The sequence below is a fragment of the Lissotriton vulgaris genome, chromosome 9 (genome assembly GCF_964263255.1).
Source record: "Lissotriton vulgaris chromosome 9, aLisVul1.2, whole genome shotgun sequence".
Taxonomy (NCBI): Eukaryota; Metazoa; Chordata; class Amphibia; order Caudata; family Salamandridae; genus Lissotriton; species Lissotriton vulgaris.
In genome coordinates this window covers 477157387-477173628 of record NC_141697.1, presented here as the reverse complement: position 1 = coordinate 477173628, position 16242 = coordinate 477157387, and the positions used below count along the sequence as shown (strand labels likewise).

Genomic DNA, 16242 nt, shown 5'->3' with positions numbered 1-16242 from the left:
TCTCTTAAAGTTGAATGTTCTGCAGACATTTTCAGCCAAAACCTTCCCAATGAGACTTTGCTGGATTGCATCTGCAGAGTGTGGTCCTGGAGATCATTAGTTCTTCCTGCATGCAAATCGAAAGATGGCTCCCCACCTCTGCCAGAAGTGGTTGAAAGACCCAGTCATTGAAGTGATCATTGTCCTCAGGAAAATACTTTTGTAAACTGTTCCTGAGAGACGTCAGGTGATATTATATTATCTCAGTAACACTTGGAAGTTTGTAGTCAGTATCCTCAAGAGCATCTGCTAAACATGGAAATGGCCCAAACAGGCCATCTTCAATTATTCCTCTTCACAATGCCAGCTTCTTATTGAATGCAGATATTCTTGTATTTATGTTAAAAGAAGTAATTTCAGCTCCTTGCAGAAACAGATTCAGGGAACTTAATTTCTCAAAAATGTCAGCAAGGTATGCTAAAAGCACAAGCCAGTGGGTATTGCATAGTTTTTCTGTTTTGAAGCGGTCCAAACCTAGAAGAAACTGTCATACTTAAACCCTTAATTCAAAGATGTGAGTCAGCACTTTTCCCCGGGATAACCACCACATTTCTGTGTGAAACAGCAAGCCATCAGGCTCAGCTCACATTTCTGCACATAAAATTGTAAATAGACGAGCACTTGTGGGATGGGTCTTTATGAAATTTACTATTTTTATATAGCAGAATTAAGCACATCATGAAGTTTACTGTCCATGTTTCGAACAGCAAGGGTTTCCCGTGTATCATACAGCGGGTTTACAGAATATGTGGAGGCACTTTAAACGCTCGAGCTTATAGGCCTGCACTATCTCTACTTTTCCTGCTAGAGACCCATGTTTCGTTTCAAAGTGACACCTTTGTTTGGTTGGCTTCAAGCTGTTGTTAGCTAAGATCATGCCACAAACCACACACTGTGGTCTACTTTTTCCACTTACGACAATGCTGGTGAAACCAAAGTCCAAATAGAAGGCATCATATTTCCTTACTTTTGCAGCTTTTATCTCATCATTTGTTTCTGTTTCAGCCTTTCGCTTGAGCACTCTATCATCTTTTGGCAGCAAGAAACGATCCATGACAAATGGGTGCTTAACCTAAGATACAAAAATTCCGAAGCAGCATATTAATGAATAGTACATAGCTGCAATTTTACAGTTAGCATGACCAACTGGCATTAGTGCAAATTCAGGACAGTGAGTGTAAAAATTCAGGACAAAGGTCAAAATTCAGGACAAAAATTCAGGACAGGAGGTCAAAATTCAGGACAAAAGGTAAGTTTTACAAATACATCAGAGAAGGTTGCGCAATGGTATATAAGTAAGTAAATAGACAACTACTAAAGTACAAGTGAAAATAAGTTTATAGTAGGTTGAGACAATTGTGCACTTCATGGTTTGTCAGTATGCGCACAGCTTTAAGCAGATGTGCAGGTCTTTATGTAGTAACAAAACCGCCCCACCTTTCCAGCTCCCAGAGAAAACGCCTGATGCCCTGCCAGTCTGGCCTTGATACCACCCTCCAAAGGCGCCTCTCATCTTCACATAGACCCTCTCCCATGTGTATTTAATTTCTTCTATAGTTCTACTCATTTCAAGTATGTGGGGCATAGTGTTGGAGTGCGTTACAACACACACATATTATATAGAAACAATCACTCATATAAATGTAAAAGTCAATGTATAGGAAATGTTGCTTAAGATAATGGGGCTTAAAATGTGTAATCATACTTTCATCCATCATTCAGTCTTTCGCCATTCATTCTGTCCTTCCATCTGTGTGCCCATCCATGTACATATTCATCCATTTACAAACCTATCCATCACGTATTCTTCCATCCATCATTTCACTCATCCATCCCTCAATCCACCTTTTACTCATCCATCATCCATCCTTCCACCCTTCCACCCTATCCATCCGTACACTCATCCGTACACTCTTCCACCCATCCATCCATTCACTCACTCATCCATCCAGCCATTTACCTATCCAGCCATCCTTTCACTTACTCATTCATCCATCCGGTCACTCATCCTTCCACCCATTCACCTGTTCACTCATCCATTTACCCATCCCTTTTTCAATTCCCCTTTCACTTAGCCATCCATCCTTCCATCCACCCACCCATCCATCTACTCATGAATCCATCCATTGAACCTATCATTCATCCATCTTTTCACTCATCCATCCATCCTTTCTCTCATCCATCCATCCTTTTCACTCATTCACTCATCTATCCATCCTTTTGTCCACCTACCTGCCCTTTCACTCACTCATCCAGCCTTACATCCACCCTTTTACTCATCCGTCAATCCATTCACCCTTTCACTTATCAATTCATCAATCAATCTATCATTTCACTTATCTATCCACCCATTCACTTGCCTGTCATCCACCCTTTCACTCATTGATCCATCATTTCACTCGTCTATCCAGCCATCCATCCACCCCTCCGTTCACTTACTTACTCACTCACCTTTTCACATTAATTATGAGACCCATCAAGCACTCCACACTTGGGGGTGGGGAGGATTCACTATGTCCCTGCACATAGGCAATTTAAAAAAGTGGAAGGCATGCGTCATGCATGATGCACAGTGCCTGGACGTGGGGCGACTGTGACATGGTGTTGTTTCCAGAGCTTTAAGTGGGATGTAAAAACTAGGGGGGGGGGCTCTCCAAAAGGGTGTTTATTGTAATAAAATGCGTGGCTTAAAACACATAAGCTAAAAATCTGTGCTTAATATAATGTGCCGCCAGACTGTTTTTTTTTCTGTCATTGCATCCAGATATATAATACAACAAGTACCGTTACACTTAGAACAAGTAATATTACACCTACAACAAGCCAGAACTATTGGCTTTGTCAATGGTTGTTAGTTGAATAAAATAAAAAAGCAGCAACCATGGCTACTATACTATAACTATAATCCCTTCCTTTGAACTTCTTTCACCGCCTTCCTTTGATTAACTGAATTCTCTCCTAGCAGCAGCATGGGCGTTTTTACATGTCCATGTGACAGAATGCCCTGCCCTACATGGAGGCTGGAGGAGACCACCACATGCTGTGCCAGCCCAGACTGCCCCATTGTCATTCTGTATGTGGCAATCAGCCCCACACAGAATGATAGTAGGTGGGGTGGGGCTACTCTTGTGCTCAGAAGAGTTGGAGGCGGCCCCATCAGGGAGCTAAGGCCTTTTGCCGGGGCACAGCTCTGTTCCCTGCAATTGCTATTACGGACAAAAGGCATCCGTCCGTAAAAAGGATCCTTACGGACAACGGACGTGAGGTCCAATTTACGGACTGTCCGGGTAATTTACGGACGGTTGGTCACCCTATTTACAGTTGCCTGAGGTACTGGAGGTTTTTAACTTTGTAGTTTCCAAAACATCTTTAAAAAATATCTTCTTAAATTACAAATAAAATACATTTGGATAAAAGAAAAATCTCATGGTAAGTGGATAAAAAGAGAGTCCAGCTCATCCAGGCTTTAAGTAGGTGCTCCCAAAAGTGCTGCAGTATGTATATGCCGTATACCACTGATGAGGCTCTGCAAGTTACTTATTCAAAGGTTAATGAGGGCAAACTTCAGCACTGCCCTTTCACTCAAAAACAAATGCATACCTTCTTATTCACTTCCTCGGATGTTCCTGCTGCTTGAATAGGAGCCCTCTGCCTATTTATCAAGTAGTTTTTCCCCTTGCAATGAAGAGAAAATGTTTAAGAAATATTACTTGCATGTTTTCAATATGTTTCGCATGAGACATCATGAAAGCTCCCCTGAGATCAGCATCATAGTGATAGGCAAGGGAGAGAATGTCATCCCTGCTCCCTTATCTTAAGGTCAAACAAAATATACAGATCTGCAAGTTATTCGTTTGAAGTCCTGATGGCTGGTAAGATAGCCATGATCTCCAAGTTAAAAATGTGATTTCTGGCAGGGCCACATTAGCTTTCCATTCTTTAAAGTTTGTTAAATAGATTTTGCATGTACTTCCTTGCAACTCCTTCACTTCAGTGTCCCCCATACACTACACACCCACACATGTATGCACAGAATTTCCTTTACTTTTGCCTTGTCAATATTTCAACACCTGCACAGTTCCTTCTTGCATTATTGCTCAGAATCACAACTGGCACATGCGACTAATGTAATGTGCACTCTGTAGAGAAGTGAAGGATTGGATGAGCATATATTTGGAACAACTTTAGGACCCACTGACAGGCACTGTGAGAAACATGCACTGTCTTTGATTCTCAACTCCAGAAGTCTTAATCGTGGTTTTTTGACTGCTTAAGTATGGACACATCTCTGACAGACCCAAGCAGTTCTACATCATTTTCTTGGGGCCCTGGACTTTGCTTGTAGGGCTGTGCCATAATACAGATGGAAAGCCAGGCCTAAAAAGCACTAGGAAACACATCAAAAATATTGTCTCATCCCCTCCAGTGGAATCCACAAATCATGTTTAACTTTAGAATCCCCAGAATGAAGGGGGAAAAAGGACGCTAATTTGGCATGGATACCTTATGTGGGGAAAACAGTTATGGAAGCCAAGTGCAAACTATGCTAAATAGCCTAAAAGGGCTCAACATTCTAGGGGGAAAGGCTTAGGAGCCAAGGGGTTAGGTGTGGGTTGTTACTACACTATGTGTAAAGCTCTATACAGGTATTAGTTTTGGTGTTTGTTACCTTTTCTGACAAACACTTGAGGTTGAAGATTTGCAATGTGATAATCCTTGTTAGGCCATTTTCAGGGACCTGCATATTGTTTTGTAACCTAGTCATTATAAAACACATGTGCTAAAGACAATAGTCCTTTAAGAGTGGATTGCCATTACACTGTTTTAACAACTGTAGACAGGTGTTTTGTTACGTGGAATCTCATAGGCTACTGATGTAAGCACGGATTTTGCTGTTGGTTACATCCTTTTATAAACCCAAAGGGTAGAAGATTGTCCTGTGGTCATCCTTGCTACACCCTAGGGACGGCATCACAGTTTAGTTGACTCCGGGCCCTTGCTTTTAAAAGCAAAAATAAAGAAAGAATACTCTCTACACATGTGCATACATAGCTGGGCCAGTAGATCAGCCCTCTTCAGTATGTTAGAGTGTCATTTACATGGCGCTTCTCCCTTTAAAAGCATACTGCATGGGGCAGTAAGTTAACACATTTCTGGCAATCGATGTTTTTCCCTGTGAGTAATAGCATTTTTGCTTAATCTGATGTGCACAGCGGCCTGAAAATGAATGTTCTTCAGCTCTTCTTTATTTATTTTTTAGAGCAACCTGCAGTTCCTTAAATAGTTGTACGGGGCCACTCGGTTACTGCACATTTAATCAGCTGTGTGCTGCAGTTTGTGTGGTAATCCTGAGATGGTTTTGTCCTTAGTCTATCACTGTTTACTGTTCCAACATGGCAACCATGTTTAGAAGCTTTATGTTGGCCATCCTGGATCAGTACAGCAATGATACACTATACACTTTGGCATTCAAAGTTGGCTGCTCAGCCTGATGTTTACAAAGCGGTCATCTGGCAACAGAATTGCGCATATCATTGTTCCTACCCCTAAAATATGGCCAGCACGTTGCTTCTAAACATGGCAGCCATGCTGGAAATTTTAAAGCAATGACACACAATGTACAATACTAATGCAAGACATCTGCCTTTTGCTATGTTTAATTTTATTTTTGTATGTGCATATGCCTGTCAAGATTAGCTGGCTGCACATTTCCCTTTTGTCTGCTTTTATTCTTTTAATTTACTGTCCGTTTGCGTGTTGAGTTTATTTATTTTACTGTGAATGGCTGGGTGAATACAAGAATGAGTCACTGGGTGAATGAATGGACATATACGTGCAAGGATGAGTGACAGTGCAAGTATGATGACTTATTGAGAGCCTAAACTTATCCGTGAATGAAGAGGCATTTTCTGTTCTGTCAGAACTCTTGCACTACCAACACTTGTTCCACTTGCAGCTTAAGGTACAGAGCAGTTAGAGATTGCAGCATTCTATGTTGAGCCACATCCACAGGTTGATTTGAAGGTTAGTGCACAGTGGTCTGCTTGCAAAGGCAGCGCAAGAGGGTCTTTGCAGAGAAATCTACTTCCAAGGCAGAGTACGAAGATCCACTTCGAGGCAATTGCAAGGAAGCCTGCTTCTGAGGGCATTGAAAGACATCCACTTGTGAGAGCATTGCACAGGGTCGTTTCGAATGGCGGTCCGCTGCTGATGGCAGTGCATACAGGTGTGCTACTGAGGATGGTGCACTCTGAGTGTTGATCTGCTACTCATCTGAGAAAGTAGTAGACGCCAGCGACATGGAGGCAGCGGCTTGATGCAAAATAATAGAGTAGCCTGCAAAAAACTGTCAGGGGCCCCTGGGGTCTGGCACTCCACAACCATACAAAGGCAAGAAGTTTAAGAAAGGCCACTATTGATGGGTGCATCTCTGGACCACATAGCTACGTTACACCTGTGCAGGCTTTAAGGTGCTCCAAAGTAGTGATAACAAGTTGCCCAGTTGCAGTGAAAGCGACTGGACGAGACAGCTAACGGTGGGGGCTGTCAGCAGAATGTTGAAACTGCGTCCCCAGAAGTACAAAAGTAAGGATCGTCGTGCCCTGTCGATTTCCCTGCCCTCCTCTCTCCAACCCCCATCCCCACCCCCGCCCGGATTTTGAAAGCTCGAAACACTGAATGGACAATCAATGTATGCATGAAGACTGTAAATATTAGGGTGAAATTCTACTACAAAAGCTCTTTTCACTTACCTGTTGGTGATTTAAAATCTTCTGACGTGTAAAGAGACCAGCAGTAGAACACCAGGGCATCAGCAGAAAAGTCCTTCACAGCGAGGCGGTAAAATGCAGAGCCCAAGCCAGGGTAACCTCGACAGGCAAAGGACAGCAACCAAAGAAGAAAAAGCAGCAAGCACGAGGCAAACGGCAGGAGTGAAGAAGCTCCACACTACAAAAAAAAGTAGTAGTATGCATGAGCTTAATGCACGTAAATTTCGCAGCACCTCCTGCCATCTATGATGCTGACCCATTCAATGGCGGAACGAAAGTGGTGACGTTGCTATGTGCTGATTGGCAACTATGCATGAGTTCTCCAATCCAAAAGCCCCATTTTAAATGGGGGAAGAAATGCTGGAAGTAAGTGTACTTGCGACGTGAGACTGTGGGAAACAATGGAAGGTGAGATTTTAGGGTGGAGTTTGTGGACACCCGAACCAACCACTGCACCCATCGCCTCCAGCCCAGTGTCAACAAGGTCCCCCAGCCCTCTAGAACTCCAGTTTCACCTCTTCTGGATTCCTCACCATGCCTGCATCCTCTGCATGCAGCCCCCCTCTGCACCCATTGCCGCTGGACCTTGGAGAAGAGAATCACAGGTGCCCCTCAGTCCCCGAGCAGCGCAAGGCCTGAGCCCACTTGCTGGTTCAGCCCGACCGGCCTTCGGCCCAGAACCTTTAGCCTCTTTTCACCATGATCGATCTCCTTTGAAATACATTGGTCTCCAGACGCTGATTTGCACACTACACTTAGCCGCCCTAGTGCCCCTGGTGGTGTTCTGTTGGTGTTGCCTTGGACCTTGCTCACCACTCACCTTAGCTGCTGGAGATTGGTCTTGTAAGTCGCTGTACTATACCTGTTTGCAGAGCTTGTTCTTCCTTCCGTAGGATTACATTGCAGAACTCAGAAATTGCAGTGTCCATTTTTTAAACCGAAAATAATTAATATTTAGAAATGTACTAACCTGGACGATTTTTTTCTGATGCCTAAACATACATACAGGTCCTTGGTATTTTTTTAAACTGGTGTGGATCTCCTTCTTGAGTTGTGGTGTGTCACTTATTAATCATTGTGTGTATTTGCAAATGTCTTGCACTCCTCTGTGTTAGGTTTAAGGCTGCTTGACCACACTACCCCCTAATAGAGCACTTTGGCATTGCATAGCAAGCCACTGACCACTAGTAAGGGAATCCCTGGACTCTTTACACGGTATATCGGAGTTTTGATATACTACATAAAGAGCTATCTTCCTACATACATATTACCTACTGGTGGTCGCCAGTATGTTTATATATTTGGGACCTATTTTCCATATGAATAGGGTTTTTTGATTTGCCAATAAATGTTGTGTCATTTGATGAATCTTTATGAAATTTTTAAAACTATCGGTGCAGTCACTTCAGTTGCAGTCTTGAAAGTTTCGGGGTGATTCATCAAGCGGGAGCTGAGAAAAGGGGGGAGGGGAGTGGTCCCAAAACACTTTTTCTCCATGTTAATTTCCATAGAAAAGTTTAGTCACTGTTACTGCCCGAACTGCTAAACGGAATTACAGCACATTTGGCAGAAAGGTAGCTCTTGAACCAGAAAGCACTCTTTTTGTTAAATGGTGTACATCCATTCAGTATTTGCTGAGAAATGTAAAGATTTCTCAGATATACAACTGAGGCCGCTGTGGATCCGTGACCCCTCCCAATCTCGTGCCCGAGATCTGATTGGCTGCTGACAAGTCAAACCAGGAAGTGTTGGCAGCCATCTTGTGACTTGGTTGAACTGAGTCACAAGCAGAAAAGTAAAAAAAAAAGAGAAGGGGGCAGGGTAGAAACACCCTGATCCCCCAGGACTCTTTGAGGGTTGACGAGGGCCAAAATAGAATTTTCTTTTTTAAAAAATGTTCAGCAGGAGTCACGTTGGATTTGTGTAACCCGCCAAAAATGAAAAAACAAAAACAAAGCGCAGGCTTCTGTGCTTTGTTTAATTTAGGCCCAGGACCCGGGGGCAAATAAAAATAATGATCGGAGGCCCTGCGCGGGTCCCTTCTTCCCCGAAGACCACCACCTCCCTGGGGCACACACTTTATTATTTAATATATATTTATATGTGTGTGTGTGTGTATGTATATAAGTCAGTGCTCAAGCACATTCCTTTAGGACATGACTAAGGATGAGTTCATAGCTAATTGAGAGAGATTCCTACTTTTATTGTGTTTAAATATGTAGAATGTATTTTCGGGGTAGAAATGGAGCGAGGGGGTATGGAATTTTCATATTCTTTAGTTAAAGGTGTGTTAGAAACAATTTTAGTATAGTTCACCATTGAAAGGCCTGTACACTTCCTGCCAGTGCTGATAAGGGCACGGCAGATAGTTTTAAACAGCCCGTTAAGTCACGGTGGCCACACCCAAAGTAGAGCAAATGTACAAGCAGGCTCTTGGTGACACTAGCTCTGCTAGGGGTTATGTACTGCTGTACTCATTAATTTTCCACATAGTTTTCAAGAGAGCATTCGCACAAGGTACAGGCGATGCACAGCTACTGACAAGGCTGCAAAATTGACATAGCTGGAAAGCGTGTTGCTCTGAGAGCAGCAACACAGTGACCTATAGCTAATCCTGTTGGACTCCTCTCAAGTTATGACAGATACCATTGGGTGAGTTGGAGCAAGTAGTCAATCATCATCCTGAGGCACACCTCACACTCACCAGTGAGCTAGTGCAGGAGATGAGGATCATCTTGAAAGCAAATATTTGCTGCACTCTAAATTCTAAATACAGCTGACAATGCCTCCAGGTAAGCAAGCACTTCTTTTGAGAGGTCCAACACAACCAACTACAATGGTGAGACACTCTTCTGACCCCAGGTGGACACGATGTTGGAAAAGGTATTAAAAAAGACACTGATACTGCAGAATCCATGGGACTGATTTTAAAAGTGTTTAGCATGAAGGCCTGCTGCATCACCATAGTTCCACAAGCTTGGATGCAATTGTGTCCACTTTAACAGTGTCTGTCAATAAAAAAATGCACACAAGAGATGGGTCATTTGGAATAACTAGTGTTTATAACAGTCTTAAATGATGGAACAACAGTAACTTGTTATTGAGACCATTTCTGGAAGCTCAGCTACAGGTTAGGATTACCACAGATGCCTCTTTTACAGGATAACATGACTGTTCAGGTTGCCCACAAGAGATGGGTCATTTGGAATAACTAGTGTTCATAACAGTCTTAAATGATGGAACAACAGTAACTTGTTATTGGGCAGACCATTTCTGGACCCTCAGATACAGGGTAGGATTACCACAGATGCCTCTTTTACAGGATAATATGACTATTCAAGCTACCTGGAAGCAGTAACAAGGAAAGAGTCATACAACTATCTAGAGATGACAACGGTTGCCGCTCAGAGCATTTTACTCTCTTGTTTGAATCAAGAACAGTCCTAATGAGAAAAGACGACATGACTCCCAGACAAGCATCTTTAACATTTATTCATGTCCTGTCAACATGGACAAGGCAACCTTGATACTCAGTGCTATTGGAAATGTCTATCCGCTCTCGTTTTTTTTTTTTTTAGTTTCATATAGCGCAAACTAGACCCGAAAAATCGGGTATCAGAGCGCTTTACATGAGCACCAGTTTCGTTACAGATGACTCACTCATTTTTCTTAGGCACCGGGAGATTAAGTGATGCTCCCAGAATCACAGGATATTGAGCGTCATTGCCGAGACACAACCCCGGTTCCCCAGCTTCGAAATCGACCGCTCTAGTTCTAAGGCTACATCCTCTCCCCTTTTAGTTGCCTTTTAGAGCATACCTCTTAACTCCGCATCAGGGTCAACTAGTGCATTGTAATCACAGGGAAATTTACCTTGTGATTTGGCACCTTAGGTCTTGGAGTTCAGCAACATAGTTACTGATGGATTGTATACATATTCCGCACTAGACTTGCAAACTTTACAAGCTTGTTATTCAGCAAAATGGACGCAGTTTGTCTATTATTACATAAACAAACAGGACCCCCTAAAATGTTGCTTCAAAACATAATATGCTATTTGTTAATCCTTCAAAAGGTAAGCTTGGCAGACACATCCATTTTGCTGCAGTAGCTGGTTCCATGTAAAACAGTCGACATAGTGCCTTGTTAAAAATCTCAGTCGTTCCCCGAAGGACACCACAAGTCTCAATTTGATGCCTTAATATGGCCCTCATTAGAATCAAGGAACCCCTCTTTTGGGCCATTAATTTCTTGTGAAATGCAATGTCTTTCATGAAGGTAACATTCTTGGTGGCAGTCATTTCCTTGCACAGGCCAAGTGAGTTGCAAACTTTAACAGTGGAGGAGCCTTTCCTCCAGGTTCACAAGGATTGAGCTGTCCTGAAGACAAGTGATCACTTTCTGCCAAAGATGGTCTACCCGTTCCATGCCTGTGTAATCACTTATTTATTAGTTTTCTTTCCACACCTTGACGCAGTGGATGAAAGAATATTACCCACATTAAATGTCAAAAGGGTTCTAATGTATTAAATTAATCAGGCTAAGTTCAGTCGTCAAACAAAGCAAATTTTTGTTGCAGTCGCAAAACCCCACTTCATGGTCGACACCACACGCTTTCACAAAATAATACTATGTGGACATTTAAACCCCGCAAGAACCACAAGTTGGAAAAAGGTACTTAGAAGTTTATTCCAAACCTCTTCCTCATTTGCTTTACAGCCAGCACTTTAGGGAGAGTGCACTGCTTAACAGTCTGTAAAGAGCATGTGACCTACAGCAGCACATACTACGAGCGAAAATGGTACCCTGTAACTATCAGTTTGTATCTTGTGGTGTGGTAGATTCACATGCGCCCAGCAGGCTCCTTGGATGTCAGCTCTTGCTTGAAATGTTTTTACGTTACATATATTATATTTTTATTCACAGTACATCTGTGTATCTTTTACTATCTTGCACTTCTTTTTACTCCAGTTTCCTCAATCATCCACTATGGGGTGGTGGGCATAATCTGAAAATGTAATATCTATCCTGGTGCTTTATGGCTTTCGGAATGTAGAGTTATTTCGAAGCCCAAACTTACACTTCACAGAAAAGCAGCTTGCAAGTGTCCATGCCCAACACTAGATTGCAGGATTATGTAAAGCATGCGACTCCACAGCACTACAAGCTGCAAACCGATAGTTAGTGCAAGTAACACTTTCCTATCTGTTGGTTAAAGTAGCTTTTTTTTAACATTGTTAATTACATTTCAGGACACTCATACTTTTGCTACCTTGGATGAATTGGATTCCGGAGGTCATTTTAATACTGCTGCTGCCACCCCTCCTCTTCATGAGAAGAAGGTAAAATAAATATGTCATTGTGTTATGCTGTTAGTGTAGAAATGCATTTATATGAGTAATGGTTCCTCATAGAAATGAACTCTCAAATGTTACCTTCTCTTGGATAAAATATTTGACTGTGAGACGTGACCATTAGTTTGCCTGCTTAGAAACTGTTCACTGAATTGAAATTTCCACAGCATATGGCATGCTTCCCTCTCATCACAACTTTGTGCATTCTGCGATGGGGACCAGTTCCATTGTTGGTAAGGCTACAAATACGCACCAATTATTTGCCAGTAAATGCCTTTGGACACCCTGCGCTGAGAGGAATGGAGGAATTGAGATTATTAGGTCGAGCGAAATATCCCAAACTACAGTTACACGTCTTTTCTTCTATGCTGACACTTAGAGAGATTAAAGAGGGCGACTGCACCAAAGCTCCATTTTTTCTTTGGCTAGAGATAGCTTCTCATAGAGCTTATAACCTATAAATAAGATACCTTTTGTAGTCTACTCTGCTTAATCTTTAGTTATTGCAAGTGCTATTTTTCAGTCGTTGGTGGATTGTAACTATCACTCATATCGTATGGAGTTTTACATTGTACAAATGCAGTCGTTAGTGAATTGGTGGGTACACTTGAGGAGGGAATCCTTAATTTCCTTTTTCCTCACATTATTATAAGGGTCACTCAGCAAGTCGAGTTGTCTGTAATAGGCAAGCACATGCAGGGTCGCCAGGATCCCTAGCTGCTCGTTAAGAGTCCCCTACCATACTGAGGCTTCTCCTGCGGAGGCTGCCGCACTCGCAGAGCCCCATCATGGGTGTCGACAGCTCCATTTTCCTAGACCCGCAGGAACCCTTCTGCCACCTGCATTATTGCCCACTGTGCAGTACCAATTCTTTTACTCGAAGCAGCATGCTACCCAGGTTTCCTCCTGCTTGAACGCAGCCTGGGACAGATAAACTGATGAATCTCAAATGTAAAATCAAAGTTTGACAAAAAGTAAAATCTGCAAGCACAGTAATAATTCTAGCAAGCATTTTAAGGTCTCAATTGTGACTGTGTTCCCTGTTTCAAAGATCTTTAGTTATCTAAATTGATCAGCCTAGTGGCCTGTCCCTTTAGGTATGTGGGTTTGTCATTCATTAGCCCCTGTATTAGCCATTGGTTGATTGCAACTATCATTCATGATGTTTGTAGCTTTTTCAGTGAGCAATCGCCGTAGGAAAACTGACCTCCTGGGAAATGGATGAATATGTTGACAGGGCAGTGTCTCAAAAAAGCCAGTTGGTCTGACAGAGTGCATCACATGCCAATGTCACCTCTATATCGATCTGTAGGATTAGGGCTAAATGACTAACATGTGCTGTGGGACAGAATCAATCACATACCAGACACACCTTAAGAAGATCAGTAGAGCTGGCTTCACATGTCGGTGTTTGGTGGTAGGCAGATGCGGCTGAGCAGAAGTCACTCACACGTAGGTCACTTCTCTCTCTAAAAGGGCAAATGGCAGAGACAGTGAGTCATGTGAGGCACACCCAGAGTCAGTAACATACCTGGTGCACCTCTGAAAAACTAGTAGAGCTGGTTAAATGCCACTTACATGCCAGGCACATACCTTGCAGTCGGAGATGGCTGGTACAAATAGCACACCACTGACAGGATACTGGGACGGAGGGAAAGTCAATTACAAGTCAGGCAAGCTGAGCCTGAAAGAAATCTGTCACCCGTAAAGTCTGTCCTTTTCTATTGCAAGGATTGACAAACCCTTTAAGTAAGGCTTGTTTGTAGAAGTACAGACAACGCACACAAATGGGACTCAACAACACACACACATATCAACACACATACAGACATTCCTTCACACCTGAAGACACTCAGACACACCTCTGTTTTTGCAAGGGAAACCTTCCCATTTGAGGTCAGTTTGTTTTATTTGTTTCTATGAATGTGCACTTGCACATCTGCGCGTGCTGCCTTTTTGTGCCTGTGTGTTGGTTGTAGTGGGTGGGGTGGTGCGTGGACATGCACTGCTGTTGTCCGTGCGTTACATGTAACCATGTAATATATGTTAGATGCTGCCAGTTCTGGTTGGCAGCCAAATGCACCGGCACAGGGCAGGAACTCTCTGCACTCAATTTTTCCTTCCTTCTACCATAGCGGAGTATTGCCTCCCTCCATTGCTACTGTCAAGTTAAAACTAGTCACACAATTACCAATGGTTTACTTTATAGCTAGCAATATATTACAAATGCTTGACAAATAAGTACCAATTTGCTGTTTTGATTTTACAACGTTATACAAATGTGATAAAGTATCTATAAGAAATCACATTTCTAAAAATGTTGCTAACATGAACTTTTTTTACTCAACAGATTGAAAAAGAGAACCGTTTACAAGAGAAGCATGGGGATCACAGCAGGTAAACATTTCAACTTTTTGGTCCTCTTTTGGAAACATGCAATTGGGTGAGAAGGGAAAAAACGAAATGCTAATTTCTTCACATGTTGAGCACGGTTATTTCATTGAATAGATTGTCCATTGGTCTCAATTGATAATTTCATTTAAAAGAGATGGGTACCTCAAATTAGCTGCTCTGCCGGATTTTGTTCTGTGATCTTTCTATGTTGTTCCCCCTGTTTCGTCCCCTGTCAATCATTGAGGCTTGTAAAGCTTGGCAGTGCCATATTAGCCACAGTGCTCCTGGCAATACAAATTGAGCCATCGCGCTCCACTCCTGGCATTTCCATACAACCTTGATGGAAGCCCCGGAATTGGTTTGAAAGAATGCCAATAGCCCAGCGGTTTTTCCTCAATAACCCAGAACGATACAACCAGCGAGTAAACCGACATTAATGCGATAATAGGTATTGTGTTAATAATTGTTGAACAAAACAATAATGCTGATAATTCTTGTCCTGATAATGATGTCATAATTTTAAAAGGTATCGAAACGTCGTCGACAAAAAAACCCATATGCAATATGATGAATGCTATATTGTTTGAATGAATGGGTAGGGTTATGTTTAAGAGATTGAGTCTGTAGCACTGAACAATAGTATACAGACAGATTTTCGCTTTGCCTTTTTGGCCATTTCTTTGTTGTTTTGTCTTAAATGTTGTGGGTCACGGCTGTGCCTACTTGTTATCTTGTTCTTAAAACTCCATCTATGAACTTGATCATTTAAAATAAAATTCTTGTCCGGCTGGACAAAGAAACATACTACTTATTAGGTGTATGATTATTATTTTTTGCTATCCTGTCTACATATAGGGACCATTGTCTTTTGTAAAATGTATAAAATGACTAAACACCATTGAGTATTTTCTGTAATGCTCCATGTAAAATACATGGCGGTGACCTGTATCAACATTCAAACAATTTAGTGGTTCATGCAATGGGGTTAATCGGCTGACAGTACTGACCATCAATCAAAGACCATTGCGGTTGAAGGTAAAAGTACACAGGCTTTTGCAAGTTATCTGCTAATGGGCACTTGTGGATGGATTTGGTTTCTAGTCTTTCAGAGCAGAGGTCTTTGATGTCCCAGGCCCTGAGTAGAATAGGCAGTTACCGATTACCTTGACCAGGGACTCTGGAAGCAGGCACATGTGGAAATGTCCATCACACAGTGTCCGCCGAAGGGGGGCACCAAAGAAGCGTCTCGGTCGGCAATACCACACAACTCGACAAGGAGATCCACACCAATTTATAACAAGCATTTCCAGTGCAATAGGTCTTGCATTTATGAATTTGAGTTACTGGCATTGTAAATGACAATGCCTTTTATTTATGTGTTGTTTTTAAATCAGATAAATAAAAGGTGCCAAAGAAGTGCTTTAATCGGTTCCTCAATGAACGGTGGTTGTGCCAAGACGGTGTCTGCCACACAGTCGATGCAACCAAACAGGAGATGCAGACTCACAGGAGCGGGGTTGTTTCTGACGTTGGTCGCAGGTGCTGTGGAGTGCCCTGTTGTTTGGGTGAAGATTGAAGGGTTCCGGTGGCTGGACTGGCTACTAACAAACCTTGCCTGTGGCAAATAAAATGAGAGACCTCATTGGTGAGAGCCAGCTACCACTCATGTAGTACTCTTGCCACAT

The 16242-nt window shown here is 42.5% G+C and overlaps 1 protein-coding gene across 1 annotated transcript in view; it reads left to right on the top strand.

Annotated features, from left to right (window-relative positions):
* Positions 1–16242, top strand: part of SYNE2 (spectrin repeat containing nuclear envelope protein 2) — a 1750628-nt gene that overhangs the window by 1718794 nt on the left and 15592 nt on the right. The window contains exons 153-154 of the mRNA XM_086937933.1: positions 12062–12151; positions 14514–14560. Coding sequence (XP_086794059.1) covers positions 12062–12151; positions 14514–14560 — 137 coding nt within the window. The remainder of the gene's footprint in view (positions 1–12061; positions 12152–14513; positions 14561–16242) is intronic.